At 46.5% G+C, this 20,596-nt stretch overlaps 1 protein-coding gene across 2 annotated transcripts in view; it reads left to right on the top strand.

Moving 5' to 3' along the window:
• USP31 (ubiquitin specific peptidase 31) overlaps positions 1 to 19,856 on the top strand; it is a 79,755-nt gene extending 59,899 nt beyond the window's left edge. Inside the window, exons 12-17 of one of the 2 annotated variants that reach the window (XM_061153003.1) lie at positions 1 to 120; positions 2,564 to 2,789; positions 3,983 to 4,045; positions 7,653 to 7,811; positions 9,338 to 9,490; positions 11,581 to 19,856. In XM_061153003.1, the coding sequence (XP_061008986.1) occupies positions 1 to 120; positions 2,564 to 2,789; positions 3,983 to 4,045; positions 7,653 to 7,811; positions 9,338 to 9,490; positions 11,581 to 13,148 (2,289 nt within the window). In that variant the 3' untranslated portion in view covers positions 13,149 to 19,856. The remainder of the gene's footprint in view (positions 121 to 2,563; positions 2,790 to 3,982; positions 4,046 to 7,652; positions 7,812 to 9,337; positions 9,491 to 11,580) is intronic. The other variant, XM_061153004.1, reaches the window with a different exon arrangement.
• The last annotated feature ends 740 nt before the right edge of the window (positions 19,857 to 20,596 follow it).

The raw sequence follows: 20,596 nt of genomic DNA, 5'->3' as shown, positions 1-20,596 counted from the left end.
CTCGCCCCTGACGACGCCTGGCGGTGCCCGCACTGTAAGCAGCTGCAGCAGGGCAGCATTACGTTGAGCCTCTGGACTCTGCCTGACGTGCTGATCATACATCTGAAGAGGTTTCGACAGGTAAGATCCTCTGTCCCAGGGAAGAGCGCTGTGACCAGGTGTCTTACGCCCCCTGCGGGCGGGCTGTTGGGGGTGTGCCCGTGTGAGCCCACGATTTTGAATTATTACAGACCCACATTTTCCCCTGTGTTTGGGGCCCTGTTTTGTTCTTTCCCAAAGCAAAGTTCAAGCGTCCTGTGATCCTAACCATTTCAGTTCATACGGCAGATATTTTACTTTGTTCCTGAGGATTTGCTTTAGATTTGTAAATGTTATGCTCAAGTAAGTGTGCTTTGGGATTAAAAAAAAAACTTGAGCTCTTTTCTGGGGGCGAGAAGAATTCTGTTTCCACCTAAATTAATAACGGGTGTTGTCCTGCTTCCAAGGAGCTGTTGTACAGTTGGGGAGATGAGTCATACATGTATACGAAGAAAATCTGCTTTGCATTGTATGGCTTTGTGAGTCAGTTTTCCCAAAAAGGCTGTCTGTTCCTGAGGTTAGAGCTGTCCCGGGTGGCCCCCTTGTAAGGGAGGTAAATGAGAGGTGAACGCTGGAGGAGTCTCTGAGCCTGGCTGCAAGAAGGTGTGGATCTGAAAGATTAGGAGGAGGCCTGCAGCAAGTGAGGGAGGGGCCTGCGTATCGTGCGTGGGCACAGTGGGTGCAGAGCCCAGGGCAGGAGGCTGAGAGCTGAGGCCAGTGTGGCTGGAGGTCCAGGGGGTCGGGGAGAAAGGCATGAGTCAAGTAGAAGAGGCCGGCGGTGGCTGGTCGTCCAGCCCTTGTAGGCAGAGTGGGATTCTGAACCAGTGAGGCAACGTGACCAAAGGTGTGATTTGAAGAGACCGGTCAGGCTGCTGTGTGGAGAACTAGAGGCTACGAGGATGCAGACGGGGAGGTCTGAAGGAGGCCGTTTATCCAGGGCAGGCCCGGCTGATGGCTGGCATTGGAGTTGAGGCAGTGGAGGTGGAGAGACCTGGATAGATCTGGGAGATGTCTAGGACTCGCTGCTGAAGTGACGATGTTGGGGGCGCACACGTGTTTGCCGGGGCGGGGCTTGCACACGGAGGTTTGGAGTCCAGCCTCTGTGCTAGTGAGGAAGAGCATTTGCCTGAGTGTCCCAGCTGCACGCCTCCACTGGGGTCTGTGGGTGGCTGGCCCGTTGGGGGTGTGTCCAGCCCTCTCTCTCTTTCCACACACACAGACTGATGTCCTTTGCTTTCTGTTTCTTTTGAAGACGTATAGTCACCCCTCCAGCGCCCCAGCTCAAAATTGTAGTGTCATCTTTGACTGTTTCTTGTCCCTGACACCTAGACTTGGTTGTTCCTCCCCACTTCCTCCTGTATGTGTCCCCTTCTCCCCGTTCTTGCTGTCATCCCGCCACTTCCAACTTTCCGCTCCTTCCTAGCAGGTTGCAGTTGCAGTGTTTTTTTCTTGGTTTTGTAACCTACACTGCTCTTCCCTCTCGAGCACGTTTTGGGCACTACTCGTGACAGCTTTGATGACATCACCCCCTGCCTCAGAGCCTCAGTGCTTCCCCCTTGACTACGGAGCAGGATCCAGGTTCTTTAGCCTGAGCATGCAGGACTTGCCTGCCTTTCTCTTAGGAACTTTTTTTCCCCTCTTAGAATGGGCATTATCTGTACATGATTCATTTTTTTTAAAGCCCTATAGACACAGGAGGGCTTCCCTTGTGGCTCAGCTGGTAAAGAATCCACCTGCAATGCGGGAGACCTGGGTTCAATCCCTGGGTTGGGAAGATCCCCTGGAGAAGGGAAAGGCTACCCACTCCAGTATTCTGGCCTGGAGAATTCCATGGACTGTGTAGTCCATGAGGTTGCAAAGAATTCGACACGACTGAGCGACTTTCACTATAGATACAGGAAGCATTCAGTACGTATCTATTCAACTGATGGCCAGATTTCCAGATTGCCTAAGGTTGTCAGCTCAGTGAACATAGTGAGCTTTGAGTGTGCTTGCTGGAGGAGGTGGGGCAGGAAGAGGCCCTGATCCGTGAGTTTGGTGCCAGCACCATGCTTCCCCTTGACACATGTTGTTACTCCATTCCTTTTCATGCCTCTGGATCAACCACTGGAAATTGTCGTTTTGCAAGTTAAAAACCTTTATTAGATAAGGACCAGAAGGCTCATTATCCCCTTAGTTAATCGCTGGTTCCATTTTTGGTGATATTAAAACCTGTTCCTCCAGGTATTGGAGGAACAAGTTTGTTAGTCCTGGAAAAGTTCGTTCAGGTTTTTCTATAGTATCTTACGGAAAAACGTGAATGAACTTTTTGGCCAACCCCAGTAGTTAACAGTGTTAAGCTGTTACCTGTGTCTTATGTCTTTGGAAACATCAGATAGGAAACTTAAACCTACTTCAGCTGATAGAGTCTGCCTTTCACGCTGAACTGACCTACCCTCTGCTCGCATGAACTTACCATCAGGACTTGTTTTTCTTCTTGCAACAGGAAGGAGACAAGCGTATGAAACTTCAGAACATGGTCAAGTTCCCTTTGACTGGCCTGGACATGACACCTCACGTGGTTAAGCGAAGCCAGAGCAGCTGGAGCCTGCCATCCCACTGGTCTCCATGGAGACGGCCCTACGGACTCGGGCGGGACCCTGAGGACTACATCTATGACCTGTATGCCGTGTGCAATCATCATGGCACCATGCAAGGGGGGCACTACACAGGTCTGCAGCGCGAGAGGCCGGGCGCCTGTGCTGACGGTCCCCCGACGTGTTGTGCTTGCGACAGGGTGGCTGTGCTTTTAGAACCTTGCTTTCTCTTCCAGCGGGACGTGTGCCGACCACGAGGGCGGCTTTCACCTTCCGGTTCTCTGTCCCCTGGCCTCATCTGGCCAGGCTCTGACCCGAGCGGGGAGTGGTGGCCTGTGCAGAGGGGTGCCTCATCTGGCTCACCCAGGACTTGCCTTGTTGACCTCACCTGAACAGCCCTGTTTAAGGTTCTCTCTGCTTCCTTGAGGGCCTAGCATCTCCCTGATTTGGAGTGGTTGTGGACCATTTTTTTTTAATGGTGTCTTTAAAGTGACTTGTGAGGGTTTTTCTTTTTGCTTTGTGTTCAAATTTATTTTTTTTATTTGTCAAAGCAGTAGCACTCATCATGAAATTTAGAGACTAGAAAGAGACAGAAAGAATAGTGCCATCAACCCATGAGGATATCACTCCAAAATAATCTGTGAGATTATTACTCAGAAAATGGTGGGAATTCCCTGGAGTCCAGTGACTAAGACTTTGCACTTCCACTCTAGGGGGTGAGGGCTCAGTCCCTGGTCAGGGAACTCAGAGCCCACATGCTGTGTGGCACAGCCGAAAACTTTAAAAGAAAAAAAATAGTAATAGTTTTTAGAAACTGTCATAAATAACACACAACAGAATTTTCCTTTTTAACTATTTTTAAGCATATGGTTCAGTGTCATTAAGTTCATTTATATCTTCGTGCAGTCGTGACCACTGTCCATCTCGAGTTTCTTTCATCTTCCCAAATTGAAACTCCGCATCCATTAAGCAGTAACTCCCTGTTGACCCCTCCCCATCCGTGTCTGCCACCCTTCTTTCTCTGAAACTGATTACTCTGGGTACCTCGTGTCAGTGAATCATACAATATGCGTCCTTTTGTGTCTGGCTTTTCACTTGGCGTAATGTATTCAGGATTCACCCATGTTGTACCGTGTGTAACAATTTCCTTCTTTTTTAAGGCTGAATAATATCCCATTGTAAGTAGGTCACATTTTGATAAGTGGTATTTACTTCCAATGTTTTCCTGTAAGTTTCAGCCATTACTTTATACTGTTGTGATTTGTACTGATGTGCTCTGTTCAGGTGAACCTCTGTGGAGCACCTCCTCTGTCTCTTGCTTGCCATAGGCCACAACATATCAGAGACATGTTGGAAACGAAAAACAATCTCAGCCTCTGTCTTCCGAGAATGTAAGCAAGTGGTTGGGACAGCATAGGCACACATAATATGAAAGAGCGGAAGTGTGTATTAGATTCTGTGATTGAAGTGTGGACTGTGGGTAGAACAGGAGCCGGGAGGAGAGAGTGGCCGGAGCACCCCCTTCCTGGAGGGTCAGGGGAAGCTGTGATTAGTAACCTACTACCTACACGTGAAATCCTTCCAGACTAATGGGGCAGATGCTTACTTTTTGTAAACATTATTTTTAATGACTGCAGGATATTCTGATGATGAAACTCAAATGTGATATATAACCATTTCCTATTGTTGAACACATACATTATTTCTGGTTTTTAACTTTGAAGATGATACTGGTGAACATCTTTGTGCATAGTCCCCTTTTCTGTGTATTAATTCTGTATCTCTTTGAGATTGAGTCTCAGAAATGGAGTGATGGGGTTCAGGGCATGCATGCATGCTGGGTAGGCACGTATATTGGGGGCTGGACATCTGTGTGTGGGGGAAACTTGATGTGTGGGTGGCCAGGACTTGGATTTCTGCATCCTTCCCAATCAGCGCGGTTTCTGCGTCCTTCCCACTCAGCCCGTTTGGCAGAAACACTTCTCTGGGACTTTCTTGTGTCCTCAATTCAATGGTTTCTACCCCAGGGTGCTATTGGTTCATAAACGTAGGGGGAGATAGAGGAGGGTTGGCCTGCCGGTTGGTCTTTCAGGCTTTCTGAGACTCTTCCCTGGCAGTTAGCCCCATAACATGGTGAACGAGCCTTGGGTCCCAGAACCCCTCCTTGGCCTTGTGTACGTCCTCTCTTAACTTGCTGTTTCTCCAGGAGGCAAGAGCTTGAGTGTGACTGGACACAACCTTTTGTTCTTAAAACCCATTAAGTTCAAATTCTTTCAATATTTAGATGCTGCAAGCTGCAGTCACTTGTGAAAGGAATGATCCAACTTGGGGTGTATGTCATAGAGTGTATCTCATAGTGGAGCGCTTTGGATGGCTTCTACTTGCCCTCGGAAGCACTTTCTAGGAGAAAAAGGAGATAGAGGATCTACTGAAAAATCTATTAAAGACAAATTTTAATACTAGATTTTGTATCTTACATATTTTATATTTATATTCTGTGGGAACCACTTTGTGTATCTAGTTGGATTTTTCCTCTTGTGGCATTCCTGGTCATATCTCCATTCTTTGATACTAAGTCACAGAGTTATATACTCAGGGATCCTGAGAATTGAAAGGGACTTAGAGGGAAGTTAATTTCACTCATTAGCTGGTGAAGTAACACCTTCTCCAGCATCCCTGGTGGTGTTTGTGTAGCTTCAGCTTTGGTAAAGAGTCTTCCATGCAGAACACTGTTTCTCAGGAAAGTATGGACAAGCATGTTGTGTGGTTTCTAGCTAGAAACTGTTGGGGAAAATAGGACAGTGCTAGCCTATCATGTTGCTCTTTTTATAGAATAGACTGGAGAATGCCTGGAAACCCATAACTACCTTGGAGGCAGTACAATTAGTTACAGGAATGTGGGCTAGAAGCTAGACACATCTTCCTAGCTCTGTGACGTAAGGCAAATAACCCTATTTTAACCTGGAGGCCATGCAAGGGAGCTGAAGGTGTTCATGTCTGCTTCTTGGGGCCTGTTACCTAGGAGTGACTCAGATATATTCTGCATTTATTTCCCCTTTCCCATGCTTAGACCATACCATTGCTTCTCTCATAAGAACATTTAAGTACTTGAGCATTGTTAAGTTAAAAATACCTTATTTCTAAGCTTTCACTTGGGATGTTTAATGTGTTCTTTATTTTGCACTGGTTCTACCTATAGTTACATGGTATATGTATGGCTGACTTGTAATGATTCCAGAGCAGTGCTTCTCAAACCATCTGCGATGAAGAATCTTTTAAAAGATTTCGTAAACCTTATGCAAAAACACAATAAAAATATCAGACTACTAAGAATGTTTTTAAAGGCTTACCCCATTTTGGTGCTTCTCTTGTGGACTGGCCCCAGTCTGTGAAACCCAATTTGCATAGCACTGGTCTAGAAAACAATTTAGAAAATGGTGCTGGGAAGAAAAGCACACAGACTTATCTTATAAATACATCATTAGCCTGTTGACAAGCCCCTGAGAGTTTCCATGCTGTGGCTGAGGACGGAGCATCCCGAGCGGAAGCAGACTGAAGCTCGTACACGGTTGCTCTGCCACCTTCTCTTGGGCACGTTCCTCCTTACGGTTTTCCTCCCACCCCTTCTCCCACTCCCGGACGGCACCCCCTCTCCAGCTGGGCCGTAGTGCAAGCCTGACCATGCCACTGACTAGACAGTTGCTGTTTTACCGCCTCCACTGGCCCTTTCCCCTCTGGTTCCAGTGAGTCCACAGCTGCAGACGACTTCCTGCCCTGCAGTCATAGATTCTTTGCCTGCTCCTCTTTGTCTTACACCTCTCTGGTGTAGCCCTGCCACGCCTGGTCCCTTTCATCTCAGAATCCATACTTACCCAGTGGTTGTGGCCTGTCAAGCCTGTCACTCCTGGTGCTACTCGGGGACCTTATGTGTCCTGCCCCCGGGGCCCTACTGAGTCTGTCCCAGCATTCAGCCAAATATTGTAGCACTCATTTATGTTCACCCCAATAAATGGATCTTTTTAGAAAGTAATGGTACGCATGTAGCTTTCTGGATCAAGCTTATCACACTCCCTGATTGATTCACCGCACATTAAGCTGTGTCTGTCTATTCTTGCTGGTGCTTCAACACTCTTTATTCTTATCTCAGGCTTAGAATTTGATCTGGAGAGAAGGCCGCATGCATTCATGAGCCCCTGTTCTCAATTTGCAGGGGGACTTCCATGAGGCACCGTTTGTGCTGCCTCTGAGGGAGACAGGGTAGGGTGGGGGTTTAAAAACAAGCTCGAAGACTAGATAATTCTGAAACGAACTGGACCCTGTGCTGTACCAGCTGTGTGACCTTGGGCAAGCTAATTAATCATTTTGAGCCTCTGTAAAATGGGAGTGATAATAGAACAAATTTCATGGACTCCAATGAGATATACATAACAAGATATACATAACAAGTTAAACAAATGTTAGCTGCTGTTGTTATTAATATCATTATTTCTAGGTCTCGAAACACTAAAATGCTACAGCATCCTTAAAACAGGGCTTCTCAGTCCTGGCACGTTAGCATGTTTCCTGGTAACTCTTCGTTGTGGGGGCCATCCTGTGCACGGTAGCATGTTTAGCAGCAGCCCTGGTCTCTACCCCCCAGCCATCACTAGTATCCTACCTGCCCCGCCGCCCCCCAAGTTTTGACAATCAAAAATGTCTCCGTTCATTACCAGATGTCCCCTGGGGCAAAATCATCTCTGGTTGAAAGCCACTCGTTTAACTAAATACTCATTTTCTAAGATTAAGTAGAATTTTATCCATTTGGAATAGGTTGCAATTTCTTGAAGCATCTTGCCTGTGTATGATTTGGAATTTGGCTTTTTTTGTTGTTGTTACCCTTTCTCTGCGACCTTAAAAAGTTCTTGAATTATGTGAGGCAGGGAAACGGTGTCTGTGGGTGGAGCGGCGCGGCCAGGGTGGCCACCCCGGTGCTGACGGCTCGTGGGCTCTCTTTGGCAGCGTTCTGCAAGAACTCCGTGGACGGCCTCTGGTACTGCTTCGACGACAGCGACGTGCAGCAGCTATCGGAAGATGAGGTCTGCACGCAGACGGCGTACATCCTCTTCTACCAGAGGCGGACGGCTATACCATCGTGGTCGGCCAACAGCTCGGTGGCGGGTAAGGCCATTCTACTCCAGGGGGGGTTTTTCTGAGAACAGAAGGTGGTACTTGATGACCCAGAGGACTTCTCCAGAAGGTCCCCTGATTCTGCTGGTTGGATCGGGTGAATTGTCACACTGGCATTTAATCTGGGAGGCAGAATGGTTGCAGTCAGGGAAACGGGGCTGGAATGTACGAGCCACTGTGAGCCAGGAGTTCCCATGGAGGTTGGGTGGAGCCCGGCTCAGGGCAGGGTTGTGTATTTACTTGTCGAGTCAGTGAGCGAGGGAGCTGAGAAGGAGCACCACTAGGTGCTCTCAGAGTCAAGGGACCAAGCGATTTGGAAATAGAACCAGACGTGGCTTTGCCACCCTTTGCTTGGCTTATCTTGGAGCATGTCCCATCTAAGCCACCTTATTTGTCATCCGTAACATGAGTGTAATAATACTACCTACCTCATGGGGTCGTTGTGTGCAGCAGATCAGGTAAACTTGCATTAAAGCCTTTTGTGAAGGGTAAAGCACTGTTAGAAATTATTCTTTTTCTTCCAGTAAGATTGGCCTATTCTGTTAGGGGAAGGATTGAAGGTTGTAATAATCTTAGAAGGCTTGGGTTTAGTTTGATGAGATCTAGTCTGTAGTGTTTTAACAAACACAAGAAGCAGTATCCACACTTGATATTGATGCAGCCACACACAATCCAAACGGGGAGAATGCATCTCAATGCCAAGTTGGAGTTGAGAGGATAGGACAGAGGACTGGGACATGGCAGTGTGTGATCAGTTTTTCATCCCTGTGCCCCTCGAAGCTTGTGAGGGGTAAGCTGGAAGCCGCTCAGAGGAAGCAGCGCTGCAGCAGAGAGACCCCTGGGGCCTCATGCCCCACGCAGGGCAGCTCTCAGTCTGTAGCTGCCCTCTCAGTTCACAGAAGGTGGGAACTCCAGGACTCCAGTGCCGGCCCTCCGTGCTTTCCAGAGTCTGAGATGCGCTCGGACCTGACACCCCCTTGAGGTCTCCTCAAGATGCTCATGCTGTTGCACGTTCTCCGTCTCAGGAGTGGTTTCTGTTGTTCTCACTCATATTTAAGGGCCTTCCTGGAACAGACAAGACAGAAGGGCACGTGGCCCTGTGTGTGTGTGTTTGTGGTATATTAATACTGTGGTTTAAATGATTTAAAAATTTCACCAAATAGGCCAGGAAAGTAACAGTACACCGCTGCTTGCTTTCATCTCTCTGGAGGATTACGGCAAGTACTTAGAACAGTGCCTGGGGTGCAGTGCTCGGTAAACATTTGTAGGGTAGATGGAAGGTATGAACAGTTGTGTCTGTTCCATCCTGTTGCCGGCACTTAAGACTTTGCTTTATGAAGTGTCCGTCCCTGTCCTTGGATTTTACGGCTGCAGGCGTGTGTGGGAGCCTGCCCTCTTTTTGCTCCTCACGGGGGGCCTTGGAGCAGGCACGGTGTGGGGTCTGGGGGTTAGCACTGGCCCGGCAGGGAGGGCCCCGGGCTTCCGGCCTGACCTTGGTGCCACTCCGTTTCCTGCAGGCTCCACGAGCTCCTCCTTGTGTGAACACTGGGTGAGCCGGCTCCCAGGGAGCAAGCAAGCCAGCGTGACCTCTGCGGCTTCCTCCAGACGCACTTCCCTGGCCTCGCTGTCCGAGTCCGTGGAGATGACGGGGGAGAGGAGTGAAGACGACGGTGGGTCTGGGTTTCGGTGACAGATTTCCACAATGGCCACTCGTGGACGCGCTCAGGCTCCCTCATTTTGAGGAGCCAAGTCCCAAGAAGGAGGTGGGAGAACATAAAAGGGGGTGACAGTTGCGTGGCTGTGGTCAGCATCGTACGTAACCTTTTATATCACAGGGCCTTTTGCTTTTCCTCTGGGATTCAGGACTTTTTCCTTCCACTTTGTCGTTTTCCACTTTTAAAGTCTAAATGTGGAGGTTAGAGCTTTAACTCTGTACGGTAACGGGTACAGTTTAATCAAACTGCTTTTTAAACTCTTCAGAGTTAGCTGTGAGGGGACTCAGTGAGCTTGTGATTGGCCGAGGGCTTTGCGGGAGGCCGCCTGGGGATGAGCTGCTATGCGGGGCCTGGTGTGGGGGCCCCCAACTTGCTCGGCTTCTCACCTTCCCACCACGCTGTCTCCCTGGAAGGACTTGGGGTGCGTGCTTGGGGAGTACAGAAGCAGCTAGAAGAAGAACCTTTGCCTTTGTGTAAAGCTCTTTGGGGGAATTTTGAAAATAGAGTATACAAGCTTGGAAAAGCTGATAAAAATTGAGCTCTGGTGTTTTTGCCTTCAGCTCCTGCTGGACTAGTGGCAACACAGCCCTCCGCTCCACCCAGGACCCCAGGCGGGGGGGAGGTGGTCAGGCAGCTGGAGTCCTGAGCATTGGGAGGGGGAGAGAGTGCGCCTCAGCCTCTATGGAATACCATGAGCTCGGTGACACCGCCAGCAGGTCTCAGTCTGCAGCCTGCATTTCCATCGCTTCCAGTAAACCACTGCTTGCTAGTGGTGATGGGTAAATCTGAGAACATGAACTGCAGGAAGAAAGCAGGAGTCTGTAGAAGGCCCAACGTGGAGAACTCCGACCCACCTCCAGCTCTGCCCCTTCTTCTGACTGTTGCTTCTTCATTTGTAGCCTTAGAGTCTTGTGCTGTAACCACCAAGCTCCCGGCTGGCGCTCCTGACATTTTATAAAAAACTGACTGAGCCCCTTGGCTTGTTTATTGTCTAGAGGTGGTTTTCGGCACAGCCTTTAAACTTCGAGTTCACTGTTGTTTCAACAGTGAGCCTAGATATGGTTTGCCCCCAGTCTGTTTTAAATGGCAGAGTTGGGGGAATTGGTATCCTAGAGGGTCATCATACAGTTGTGTTGGGTGGTGCCCATGGATCAGGGCCTAGATCTCAGGGTCTCATCCGGATGGAGTTGTTTTAATACCACAGCTCCAGTAGCAAGTGTGTGGAGAATTTCATTTAGGATATTTTCTTTGAAAGTTTAAAGTCACTTACTGCTCTAATTACGAATATTTTTCTTGAAGATTTTAAGGCACTCAGGGTAGAAGCGTATTGTCTCTAGTTCTTTCCACTGATGGCTTTCACAGTCAGCGATCACAGGCCCGCTGCCTGTGATGTTGAGTTGGGGCAAGAGGTTGTGGTTCTGGTGTTGGCTCTACCTCTATTTACCTGTGTGGTCATGGCCACGGACCTTGCTGCTGTGGGCCCCAGTGTCGTTAGTAAGATGAAGAAGCCATAAATGAAGTAGCTCACGTTTATTGAGTAGTATGCAATGTCAGGTGCCTTGCCGGGCACAGGACTTTGAAGATTTTATTTAATTCTCCTAGTAGCTCTGTGAGTTATAAGGGTCAGGAAATTATGGCCCACAGGCCGAATATGGTCCTTGTCTTTATTTGTTAACAAGAAAAGTTTTGTTGGAATACAGCCCGCCTGTGTGTCGCCTGTGGCTGCTTTTGCACTAGGGTGGCAGAGTTGAACAGCTGCCCCACAAAGCCTAAAATATTTACTGTCTTGGCCGTTAGCGGAAAAGTCTGCTGAGCCCTGATGTCGAGCAAGGAGATGGTCTGCTGATCCCCAAGTTAGAACGCCTCTATTTTATAGGTACAGGCTTAGAGAAGTTAAACTCGCATGACGACTCACTGACCCCAGATGCACTGGCTCTGAAGGTCACGCTCCCGTCGTCCCCTGAGGCTGGCCTTCCTTTGGTGTGTAGATGTTACTAGCACGTCTTGTTGGCTTGGCTTAATGGTAATCTCTTTGCTGCTTTCAGGAGGCTTCTCAACTCGTCCGTTTGTGAGAAGTGTCCAGCGCCAGAGCTTGTCATCCAGACCGTCTGTCACCAGCCCCTTGGCCGTCAATGAAAGTTGCATCCGGCCTTCCTGGTCCCTGTCTGCCAAGCTGCAAATGCGCTCCAGTTCCCCTTCCCGCTTCTCAGGGGACTCTCCAATTCACACCTCTGCGTCCACCCTGGAGAAGATCGGGGAGGCCGTGGATGACAAGGTCTCCATCTCCTGCTTCGGTAGCTTGAGGAACCTGTCCAGCAGCCACCAGGACTCGAGCGACAGTCACAGTCGGCGGGAGCACAAGGCTGTGGGTCGGGCCCCTCTGGCCGTCATGGAAGGTGTGTTCAGAGACGAGTCGGACTCCCGCAAGTTGAACTCCAGTGTGGCGGACGCCCAGAGCAGAAGCTCGGCACATGGGGACCACTTGCCCCCCGTCTCTGATCCATTTGATAACAATAACCAGATTGCTTACGTGGACCAGAGTGATTCTGTAGACAGCTCTCCAGTCAAAGAGGTGAAACCCCCAAGCCACCCAGGTTCCCTTGCAAAGAAACCAGAGAGCACAACCAAGAGAGCCCCCAGCACCAGAGGCACTCCTGAGCCAGAGAGAAGCTTGCGCAAGGGGAGACCAGCCTTGGCCAGCCAGGAGTCCTCTCTTTCCAGTACGTCCCCTTCTTCTCCCGTTCCCGTGAAAGTGTCCGGAAAGCCCTCCCGCTCCCGAAGCAAAGCCGATTCTTCCTCCAGGGCCAGCGGACGGCATTCTTCCCCTGCCCCCGCCCCAAAGAAGGAGTCCTCCCCCAAATCCCACGAGTCCGTGTCGTCCCCTTCGCTCCAGAAGCAGAAGTCGGCCTCTTCCCTCGCTTACACTGCTTCCTCCACATCTGCCAAGAAAGCCTCAGGCCCCGCCCCAAGGGGCCCCTTCCCTCCTGGGAAGAGCAGGACTTCAGACAGGAGCTTAAGCCGAGAGGGTTCCAGACACAGCCTGGTTTCCGACAGGGCCAGCGTCACCTCCAGCTCCAAACCCAACTCCCCGCGTGTGAGCCAGGCCAGGGCCGGGGACGGCCGGGCGGACGGCAAGCACGTGCGGAGCTCCTCCATGGCCAGCCTGCGCTCCCCCAGCATGAGTGTGAAGGCCGGTCTGAAGAGGGACAGCAAGTCCGAGGACAAGGGGCTGTCCTTCTTCAAGTCGGCCTTGAGACAGAAGGAGACCCGGCGGTCGACAGATCTGGGCAAGACCACCTTGCTGTCCAAGAAGCCAGGCGGGGGCTCCGTCAAGTCGGTGTGTAAGAGCACAGTGGATGACAAGGCAGAGAAGGGCTCCCAGGTGCCAGGCACCCAGCAGCCAAATGCCAGTGCGGTTGGGAAAGAGCCGCTTGCCTCCAAGGACCCCGCTTCTGCTAAACATTCCCTGCTGTCCGCTCGCAAGTCCAAGACTTCCCAGCTCGATTCCATGGCACCCTCGTCTCCTGGGTGCAGGCAGTCTGCTGAGAAATCCTCCAAAAAGTTACCTTCTAGCATGCAAACCTCTGCACGGCCTTCTCAGAAACCTCAGTGATACTCCTGCAGTCCCAAGTGTTTTATCTGTAAAGATGGTAATTTATTTAGAACCCCTTCCCTCCCACCAAAGCCCTTTATGCTTCTGTTTTGTATTTTTTTGGGGTCACGTGCCTGCCGTGTGTGTGTGTGTGTGTGTGTGTGTGTGTGTGTGTGTGTGTATGTGAGCGCGTGTGTGTGTATGTGGAGAATTCAATTGCAAATTGTTAAAAGCGTCGCCTTATTCTGCCATTGAACCAAATAACAGCCATAGGCAAAGCATTGACACCAAGCTAACTGAAATAATTATAGACGATACCCTGGACGGTCCCTTTAGCAACTGTACATACTTCTTTCTAGAGAACTCAGTGACTCTCATTGGACACTGAAGATTTGAAACCTGTGAAACCAGTTAAGCTATCACTAATGTGCTCTGTAGAAAAATGAATTACTTGACTTGGGTTTTATCTGAGCGGAATTTGTCGTCGACTGTGGATTGTCATCTGGCACCAGGAACTCTTATAAACTGTGACGCTAACAGTGAAACAGACCGAGGGAAGAACTGTCGCTTTCTGCACTTTGGCCCCATCTTACCCGTCTTTGTCAAGGGCGATATTTTAACACTAATGTTTCTCAGGTATATTCTCAGCGAGTGGAGGACGGTTGCGCATCTGTGAAAGGATCAAAGAAGAAGGTGGCCTGTGGGTGGCTCTTATTTCTCCTCCTGCCACAGAGAGAAGTTTTTAGAGGTAGAAATGAAGTCTTTCACCACCTTCCTATCTGCAAAGACGTGCGTTGCCAGAAGCTGTCTTGACCTGTGGGATGTGTCCTAAGAGATGGCAAGTCGGATAGCCAGAAAGCCAGTCACTAGTAGTTAAATTATTTTTTTTTTCCCTTGTAAATTTGCTCACTAAGGTCATTAGGGTTTTGAAATGGACTAGAGAAGATTCCTGGAAAAAAAGAAATGAATTCTAGACTGGATGCATAAATCTGTGCCATTTCCTTCTCTGGTGTTGCTTTTTTTTCTATGTTAGAAATTGAAAGCTCCATGCTGCCCCGAGTACGCACACCCGTGTTTCCTCATCTTGTAACTTGGAGAGGAAAGAAGCTGCCTGATGCCAGCAGCCAGTGATGGTATTTTCGAGCGATGTGTGACAGTGTCACGTGCACACTTGGGTCCTGCCTGTCAGGCCTCGTTGTGATTGTTTTTCAGGAATGCATTTATTTCTTCTTTGTGCTGAAGATTTAATCCCTAACCCAGAAACTCACAAGCAGGATGGAGCCTGTTTCATCTGGCATTGTCAGTGAAAATTTGTGTTTCTTGTTTCGAGTAAAAGGGAACCTCAAGAAATTCACAGATAAGCAAGATATGTATATAGATTATTTCAAGCTTTTAGGAGGTGTTCTGGGATTTTTAGGTTTTTTTTTTTTCCATTTTTTAAAATGTCAAAGATAGTCATGGTTCTGATTCTCTTTGAATAGCATTTGTCACTTTGCTGTGAAATATAGCATGCTAAGTTTATATGCTTTTACATATTAACTTTTTTTTTTTTAAGTCATGGACTCTTCAGGTTCTTCCTGAACACCTTGTACACAGATCCATTTATATAGTCTCCCTTTTCAGTATTGCTGTGTGTGAAGTAACTAGAACATACATTACATGCATAGCTATGAATTCTGAGCTGCCCTGTTTTTCTTTTTTTCCCCTTTCTTTTCTATGAATACCTCTAGGGAACTGCCTCTAGTAGGTTACTTTATTTTGCTGCTAATTGGAGCACTAGCAGGTTAACTTGCAAGTCTGGAGGCCATGTGTGTTGAGGGTAAGCTGGAATTTTAGACCCCTGCGACGTTTAAGACAACACACGGGCCTTGTGAGACTTAATGCTAGTGCTCCGTGAAATCCACTTACTCTGAGCCTCTTGTGCTTGATCCTAACTCTCCCACTCTGCCAGGAGTCTTCATCTCACCGTGCAGGCGTCTGGCTCCCCAGAGCGGCCTCACTCTCCGCTGCCGGGCTGACTGCCTTCCGTCTTGATCTTGTTGCTCCGAGCAGCACATTGACAGCTCCATCAGTATTTAGCCACCGTGAGTTTTCCTGTATCACTTCTATTTCCTTAAAAGATTGCACCAGGGGGTTGTCAATATTTGGAATTGAGTGTTTGTCTAATTAGAACCTCTCATCTTTCTTTAATAGGTAAATCTCATTTGAAATCTTTTTATCTGAAGCTCTGAAACAGTCTTAGAATCATAGTTGGACTACTCATTGTTTTAATAACACTTTTTTGGGGGGTGGGGAATATAAACAGTTAAGCATTAATAGAATGTAATTTTATTTTCCCAGTGGTAAATATTTTTATTCCGGAGTTCTCCAAGAATGGATTTTCTGTTGTGTTTAGTGTCTTTATAATAAAAAAAAAACACCCAAATCTATGAAAACTATTAAAGTTCCATGGGATCTAGAAATAAACTTTGCATATCTATAAACTGTATGTCTATGGAATTTAGTTCCTGTTTCAGATTTAAATGGTAAAAAAATCAGGAAATATTATGGCACTGTCTAGGCATCTTGGTAAGCAATGAAAATTTCATCCTTAATTATTAGGTTGCAACCTAAGCCACAGAAAAAGAATATTTTGCCCAAAAGTTTGGAGATGCTCTTTTTGGTGTGAAGTATCTTACAGAAAAATTATACTTGGTTCAGTTTGGTTCTCTGGTAGAGTTAGGGACTTGGTGTTCTGTTTTCTCTCTTAGTGATGTTTGGCACGATGATGTGTTTTGGGGTTAAAAATCATCTGCTGAAGATGGTAGACCTGGGTTCCTAGTTGACAACCAGGTGGGCCTGATTAGAGCAGTCATATTTCCTGATAGGCACAAAATAATCACCAATAGTAGTGTTGCACCTGTAATGTTTGTTTGCTTTTTAAAACCTTTATTCTTGATTTCTTGTCCTGTGAACATTGAATGCACTGAGTCTTCATCATTCCTTCCGACAGCCCTGCACCTTGCCTTTGTAACCCCTAATGTAATGTGGAAGCACAAAGAAACTTAATCTCGTGACACCTCAAGGCTGTCTCCCACCTTTTTTGTGTATTTTCTCATCCTGAAAGCAGCCTAACTGAAAGTAAGGAATGCTCCACTGGACCAATAGAAATGGGTGTGGGAGTGTTTGTGGTATAGCAAAATACTCTTATTGTCTATGAGGCTGCCCTGACCTCTTCTGTAATCCTTCTTTCATCATTCACTCTGCAAACATTTGTTGAGGGCCTGCTTTGCTTGTAAAGGCAAGCTGAGAGCTTCGGGAGTTTGCTGTAGCTGAGGAGCCCTGGGAGCACAGCTGATGAGTCAGGGGTGCCAGTGACGTCCTAGACGGGGCGACAGTCCTCCCAAGCAGAAAGATCAAGTGGATCCTGGTGATCGGCTGAGGCTTGTGGGCCTCTTGAACAAGTCTGTTCTGTTCTGGAAACCAAAAGTGCCCTTCTTCATCTTTGGAGACATTTACTGTCACATCCTCTGTTTCAGACTGTGCTGTCTCTACTGCTTAGAGGTTGGAAATCCGATCCGAAGTCACTCTTCATTAGAATTTGGTCATCTGCATTTGTGTGAGGTGGATGTGGGGATTTCTGTGGGTGGGTGGGGAGAAAAATGGTCATCCCTCTGAAATAACCTATCATGAAGAAAACAGGACAGAAACAGGTGACAGCCTTTACGAAAAAAGGAACAGTAGAGGTGTGAACAAGGCTCATTTGTGTCAAATAAAGATGTTTTAAAAAGTAGATTGACATCCGACATTAAATTTCGTTCTGACAAATTTCTGAGCAGCTGGAGATGCTGCTTTCCTGTGTAGGTTATAATAATTATTGATGCAAAGATTAGTAGTGTTTCCGGGTTGGATTTCTGAGATAGTATGTAAATCACAAGCACAGCTTCAATAAAAACACATATTCTGTGAGGCGCACTGAACTTTGTATTACTTGGAATTGAGAAGAGCTAAAGTTGCTGACAAACCAGTGCCTATATCATAAACATAAACACAAAAAATAGCTGTGACTGTGCAGGCTGTATGTCTTCAGTTTCTTAAAGAGTAATTTTATTGCTAACTCCATATTTGGGGGGGGATCCCATGCTTTTATTTAAATGAACAGTCAGTCCATACTGCCTTTTGATCAACTCTCAAAGTGTTTTTGCATCTGCACTTTGAGCATGACCAAATCATTTTTTCCCCCCAAGTAATGGAAATAATTTTGCATGGCCTCCATCTAACCCAGAAAGCATGCTCTTACTACCTATGCAAGCAACTAAGAAAAAATGCAGACTACTTACACTCAATGTAAGTTTGAAAAAAAAAAAGACATCTCTTAGATTATGGAGCTCTATTTTTGAATTTGTAATTCTGTAATCAGTATTGAAAAGCATGAATGTGATGTTTTGCTTTGCATGTGTTTCTCTTTGCTGATTTTTTTTTTTTTTTAATCATTGGCAAGATTGTGTGTAAAATAAGTATTTTACAAGCAGGAGTGGAAATGGGTGTGTTGAACACACAGTGGTTTATATACTGTATTTAGCCAGAAGACTTTCCTAAAGTATTTTGTTCTAAAAATAACCTGCCATTTTCTATAGATCTTAATTTTTTATATCTTCTAGGGTTCTATTGTGGTCACAAGGAAAGAATGTGACTCCTAACAGTGCTAACAATTTTCAGACACTTTTGTAGAGACTTAGAGCTGTTCTGGAAAGCTTTGGCGCCTCCCCACCACTGGTCATAATGAGACTGAGAAGTACAGTAGCGTCCACAGCGGGTTAGGTTCTAGAGCTGCTCACAGTCGTCTAAGACTGGTGTTTCCCAGTTGAGGGAGAAGGGAGATCCAGACGTGGGAGGCTCTTTTCAGATCTCACGTATTCTCCTGGATTCCATCAAGCCTCTTGTGAAGAACTTGTCTGAGGTTCGGATACCCAGCGCTCACTAGAATCGTCTGGGGAACTTTTAAAAATGCCTCGGTCCCACTCCTCAGCTTTTGATCTAATTAGTGTAGCGGCAGGTCCCAGGAACTACCATCAATGTATTTAAAGCTCTGAAGTGTTTCTAATTTGCAGAATTGAGAAGCACTGTGATACACCTTCCCTTTGCTGAGAACTATGGCAAGAATCACTGCCGTGTGAGGTACTCACAAATGACTCAGAGTCCTCTGTTGCTTTGGAGAGACAAGGAAAAAAATAAGAGTTACTGATCAACCTCCCGTTTGTAATAAGGGGGGGGGGGCCTTTCTGATGTGAGGAGCTCGGAGCACTGTGTACCTCAGCACTTGCCTGTCTGGTGGGAGCCGGGGGTCTTTAGTTCGCTGGAGCAGTCAGTGTCCCGTGGGGCTTGCCTCCTTCCCACAGCCTCTCCACCAGAGGCCACAGCAGGGCCAGACCCTGGCGGGGAGCAGGGCGGTCACTCTGAGTTAGAAAATGCTAAAGTAAAACCTCCAGTGGCTTTGAAAACACTGTCCCTGATTATGATAGACCATGGTCACCTTGCAATAATTATAGTAGCAAACCCTAGGCTGCTGCCCAGTTTCCTGTTAGGAATATTTAGCTCACTCTCTACTATCCCGGTCGTAGTTTCAGGAATTCTTTTTTCCTTTTTTTAAGTTTAAAAATGAATGTGAAGCATTTTATTTGGGTTTTTTTTTGGGGGGGGGTGTGGGTACCCTCAGTATTTTTTTCATGTAACTAAAAAAATGAATATTGATCCAAAAATTTGGCAGTATGTGTTACCTGTGGAGGCGAATGAAATTTAGTTTTAATCTGTGGTGAGCTGAATGCACTCCAAATATATTCAAAATAAGATGCTGTGCTTCTCAGGTGGTTTCTTCCTGTTAAGCATGATGCTGCCTGCAGAAAAAGAAAACACAATTTACCGGAGTTTTTCAACACTTCAAGGAATAAGTTAGAAGTAAAAACCCAAGTTGGAAATGCTCCTTTAGAAAGGCTGCCCTGAGCAGTGATACCTGTTGTAATGGTGAGAATGCAATATGAAATCCCCTAGGTGCTATTCTAAATGGTGAGGTGTCATTATACCAAATGGGGAGGCAGTTACCGTGTTTCTGGAGCTGAAGTTCTCTTTGTCGGCCTTTCAAATATGCATTTATGTTCCCTTTGGTTTTGCTCACCAACTGTGCCTCTCACCACTGGTTAAAATTGAATTCAAGCCCCATTACAAAAGTAGTTTATTGATTGAACTCTTAAGTTTTTACAGTGGAATTTCTATAGTCGTCTTAAAAGCTGCATGTCATATCACTGTATAACAAAATGCTTTGGTGGTGGTCATGCACCATTCATAGTGATTTGTGTATAATTTTCTTTTTTAGTTGTACAGTAATATGGAAGGCAGGATGTCTTTCCTTGAGGCTGGAAACAAAGTGTATCATACATTTTAAATTATTTTAGAACAAGTGCATGAGATGTGTCACTGACTTCTGTTATTTATTTGTATGTTTTATTATTCAAAGTGTATGCACTTTTAAGAAGCAGAATTTATATTTTTATGTTTAAAATGTTTTATTTCTGGAACAGCAGTTGATTATATAGTATACAGTTGGAATTTAAGAGAAAAGTGGAAAAATGTAATAAAATATAATAAATTTATTACATGATGCCCTCTTCAAGCCATATTCCTCTTTCTCCCTTGCCAACCTTCATATTTTTGGTATTAACTAACATTGGAAATTAAACAGGTACTTGTACTACACTGATGTATACAAAATGCTTTAAAGTTGTAGTATTAAGTGAAAACAAGTTACAGAAGGATACATACATTTTGTAAGTAACATTTTAAAGCAAAAAAAAAAAAAATCACATCCATGCTTATTTAATTTTCATAATGAAAAATAAATGCAGCCATTTTCTTCAAGAGGCAGTTTTTCCTGGGCCGTGGAAGTAGACAAAAATTCACATTTTAACTCAATTCCAGTGGGCTTTCAAACTTTTGTATTATTTCTCTCTTCTACCAAGATTTTATGATGGGAAGCAACAGTGGTATAAAAGGAGCCATCTTTTCTGGACCCTCTTTTGCCCCTGATATCCTCGTTTTCAGCCATCCCGTTGTGATAAAAATTTCCAGGTTTTGCCACCTCTCAGGATGACTCCCTATTGAGGATGTCACATCACTTATGACCACTTGGGGGCACTAGAGATCACCATTATCAAAGGTGTCTTACAAGTCCGTCCTTCAAGTTCTTAGCCTATGTGGGAATGCTTATTCGATATGAGTTGAGGGGCATTATAAGTGGATAGGGGTTTCAGTTTACATAAGTACCACCAGCCATCATTCTTCCTAAGAATTGTTGGATACAGATCACAGGACAGATCTTATTCTCCTACGGCACAGCATTATGGTTTAGGGTTAGGGCCGAGAGGCCGTTCCTAACCAAGGATGAGTGAACCATAAAACCTAAAGTACAGCACCATAAACCTAATTTTAACTGGTAA

The sequence above is a fragment of the Dama dama genome, chromosome 10, assembly GCF_033118175.1.
Source record: "Dama dama isolate Ldn47 chromosome 10, ASM3311817v1, whole genome shotgun sequence".
In the NCBI taxonomy this organism is placed as follows: domain Eukaryota; kingdom Metazoa; phylum Chordata; class Mammalia; order Artiodactyla; family Cervidae; genus Dama; species Dama dama.
This window is presented reverse-complemented; position numbering and strand designations above follow the sequence as displayed.